General features: G+C 30.7%; 1 protein-coding gene across 1 annotated transcript; it reads left to right on the top strand.

Moving 5' to 3' along the window:
* Window positions 1–779: 779 nt before the first annotated feature.
* LOC129984426 (uncharacterized) lies at window positions 780–2,648 on the top strand. Its single transcript, XM_056094303.1, has one exon. The coding sequence runs from the start codon at window positions 845–847 to the stop codon at window positions 2,354–2,356; it is 1,512 nt and encodes a 503-aa protein (XP_055950278.1). The 5' UTR covers window positions 780–844; the 3' UTR covers window positions 2,357–2,648.
* Window positions 2,649–3,829: the final 1,181 nt, after the last annotated feature.

Below are 3,829 nucleotides of genomic sequence, written 5' to 3'. Positions count from 1 at the left end.
AACATTTTTATTAACTTAATTGCTGTATAAAAGTATAAAAAAATTTAAAGTATTAAATCCTTGTTTATATTCGATCATAAAAATTGTTTCATTATTTAAAAAAAGATCAAAAGCAAAATCGAATTCAAATTTTGAATTTTCATTCTTTTTATTTAAATTTATTCAAACCTGAATTTGCAATATTAATTAAAATATAAAAAAGCATTAAACATTAAAAACATAATTAAAAGTAAAAAACCATTTAAAAAAAAACTCTCTAAAAATTACAAAAAGAGGCAACATGAAAAAACATAATTAATAATCAAAACATATTTTGTAAAAATATTGCTAAAAAGAGCAACATAAAAAAAACCCATTTTAATTAATTATTTTTTTAAAAAAATACCCTCCAATTTGATTAAATTTATGTTTGTAATAATAAAATTTTCCTATTAAATCTTGTTGAAATTTGAATCTCTGATTCCTTTTTGTTAAACATTTTGCATAACATAGAAATCTCAACGATACATTATTTGTTAATTCAGTAAGCATTCAAATTTAAATACAAGGCATCTAATTACCACTAATTAAGAGATTTAGATGCAGAGTTATTTAGATTTGATCATACGATTTTAATTATTCATATTGACTAATATCTTTATTATGGAAATTATAACACCACTAAAATATCTAATGAGCAACGATGCAACCTATAGCTTAGAATTTGGCGATAATTCGTCGCCAATGGCAAACCTCTCAAAAAATGGTATAATTTGCTTTTCTGCTGGAAAGTAGTTGGCTTTCGCTGAGTGTTGTTGAGAACTCTCTTATTCCACCTGAAAAAATTCAGTTATTAGAAACAAAGATGTCTTGGAAAGGACCAAAAAGGACAATCCGATGTTCCAGCTACACTGCAGAGGCAATGCGTTTGGCATATCTTAGCGTTAGATCAGGAAAATTTACAGGAAGAAGAGCTGCTGAAATGTTTAAAGTACCATACGGAACTTTAAACAAAAAACTTAGTGGACGAGCTCCTGTGGAAGCGCACGGTGCAGGAAGGCCAATTGAGATAAGTACGGAATCTGAACGAAAATTTGCCGAGTATTTGAAGATCGCTGGAAAATACGGCTATGGCTACAGCCGATGTGAAATTAAAAATTTGGTTGCTGAGTTTGTTAAAGAAGAAGGTATTAAGACCAGGTGGCAGGATGGAAAACCTGGTTATGAATGGTTGAAAAACTTTTTGAGACGGCATCCTGAAATAAGAGCCCGTAAAGACAAGAAAAACGCTCACAAGCATCTGAATGAAGTGGATCCTTTCCCTGTGTATCAGTTTTATGATGATATAAAAGCTCTTTATGAGGCTGAAAACATAACTGATTCTGATGGCGACCGAGTTTATAACGTTTGCGAGGTATTGTTCCGCGACAATTTCAAAGAAACATGCGCATTTCCCTCAAGATGTGCAAAATGCGTTTCGAAAACTGCAGGCAAAGATAGCGAGTTGCACACTTCTGTTGTCGTTGGTATAAGAGCTGATGGAAAAAAATTACACCCACTCATTATGTTCCAAGGTAGATGTGTGTTACCTTCCTGCATGGCCAATAAAAATGCTCCAGGAACAACTTATTACACAACATCCGCTCGAAAATGGAAAGATGGAACTTTATTCAGCTACTGGTTTGAGAATGTCTTCATTCCTCAAATACCAAATAAACTAGCCAGAGGTGGTAAAAGTGTTGTTTTGCTATTCGATGGAAGCCCTCTGCAAGTTACCATTCGATGCCTAGCAGAAGCGGTGAAACACAATGTTATTCTGGTAAAACTTCCTTCAAAACTTAATAAACATCTACAACCACTGAGCAGAACATGCCTCTCTGTTTTGAAATCAGCTTGGAACGATCAGTTCATCTCATGGGAGGGAGAGAGCCTCGGAACGATCCAAAAGTTGTTCGGACAACTCCTAGGGATAACTTGGAACCAACATTTTGGAAAACGTATCATCAGGAAAGCATTCCTGACTACCGGTGTGTTTCCTTCTGATAAAGATCGGTTTCCTGTCAATGTATTCTCTCAGAAAGCTTTGAAAAAGTATTTGGGGAGAAGTCAGGTCACTGTCAGAAGAAGACGACTGAAAGTAGAGGAAGAGGATGAATCCGCACCAGAACCAGCAAATGTTTCTGAGGAACTAATAATTCCAGATCCAATCGGTCAATTACCAAGTTCTAAAGCTGCTCAACCGAACATATTCGAGCGTTTTGCTTTTAAAAAACGATCATCAAGCTCGACGGGTGAACTTCTTGACTTATCGAAACGAAAAAAGAGCTCTGATAGCAATGAAGAACCAACGATTTCTGAAATAAAACAAGAAGTTTAAAAAACTATATAAATTCTCTAAAGATTATCTGTCGTAAAATGTTAGACAAAACTATATTAAAATTTTGTATTTGTATTAGCCAATATGTTCTGCTATTTGATAAGGCAACAGGACTGTAAGTCAATATGTGCTATTAAAGTTAAATCGTCTAATATTTCTATGAAATACTATGCAAAGCAAAATATGGAAACACTCAGATTTTTGTTTCATTTGCATCTAAAGTTTACTAACTTTATCTAAAGTTTTAAGCAAATAGCTGAAATTAATTTCATCTTATGATTTATTTAGAAAGTCCTGGTTCTTTATTTGATAAAAAAAATATTTATATTGTTTGTATAAGAAAATGTTTCCAAGACTACATTTTTATTATTATTTGTTACATGGGAACATCAAATGGGATAAATTTCAGGTGAAACACTGACTGGTACTTTTAGTCCATAAATGAAATAATTCAGATCTTAAAAATTAGGATTAATCATTTATTTTTTTGAAAGTTTTTATCAAAATGTTTGGACTTATTATCTTGTAAATTTCAAATGACTTAACATTTATATAAAATTATTTTTCTTTTCTTGATATTTCAGGACTTCCTGAATTTTCACCAGAGTATTTTATTTTCTAATTGAAAGTTGTTAAATCATCTTTTGTTTTGTTGTCGACAGTTTATTATTGATTTCTTTATATATTATTTAAATATTTTTATAAAGTTTAATAAGGTGAAGATTGTTTAAATTTTATTTTGCGACATTCCAGGTTGGATATAAAAAAACCATTCACATTTGTAGTGCATGAATATTGGCATAGTAATTTAAGTTTCATGAAATGTTATTCTTTATTATTGTTAATATTTTTGTTGATGTAAAATAAATTATTTTTGGCATTCGTTTTTTTTTACTCTCTATTTATGGCTAATTTTGTACTTTATAAGTTCAGAGAAATAATTCTATACTACGATCCCCATGATTTAAAGAATGAATTAGAAGTTTGGTAATTTTTCAAAATTTTTAGCACAGTTCATCAAGCCAGGTATTGAATTTTATGGAAACGCTAAAATATTTTTAAGATTAAAATCTTGAAAAATTGGGGGGGGGGAGGGGTGGAATAGAATTAAATATTATGATTCATATATTTCAGTATTACCTCTTAAGGAGCAAATATTTTAGTATTGAGCTCATATCATTCGGCACGTTTGATTAACATCACATTTGAACCTCTAGAACAAAGCGTGGTAGCATAATAAGGTTTAAGCTTACATCGTCTGTCTTTATTCCACTTTTAAATTTTATTATTAATTATATAACGACGTTTATGTACACAGAAAAAAGTATTTAATACGATCGTAACGTGTGTATGTAAAAAAGCAGGTACTAAAACAATGAAAAATATTGTTTCAAAATTTGCTTAAGAATAATTTTTGAAAAAAAAAAAAAAAAAAACGTTGTGTGAAAAAATAATTGCATCGCCAAAACGCTT

Source organism: Argiope bruennichi, chromosome 9 (assembly GCF_947563725.1).
Source record: "Argiope bruennichi chromosome 9, qqArgBrue1.1, whole genome shotgun sequence".
Classification (NCBI taxonomy): Eukaryota; Metazoa; Arthropoda; class Arachnida; order Araneae; family Araneidae; genus Argiope; species Argiope bruennichi.
The sequence above is the reverse complement of the archived record's forward strand: the minus strand, read 5'-3'. Positions and strand labels throughout refer to the sequence as shown.

Coding starts and splice junctions, on each gene's coding strand:
- LOC129984426 (XM_056094303.1), top strand. CDS start 845: ATGTCTTGGAAAGGACCAAAAAGGACAATCCGATGTTCCAGCTACACT.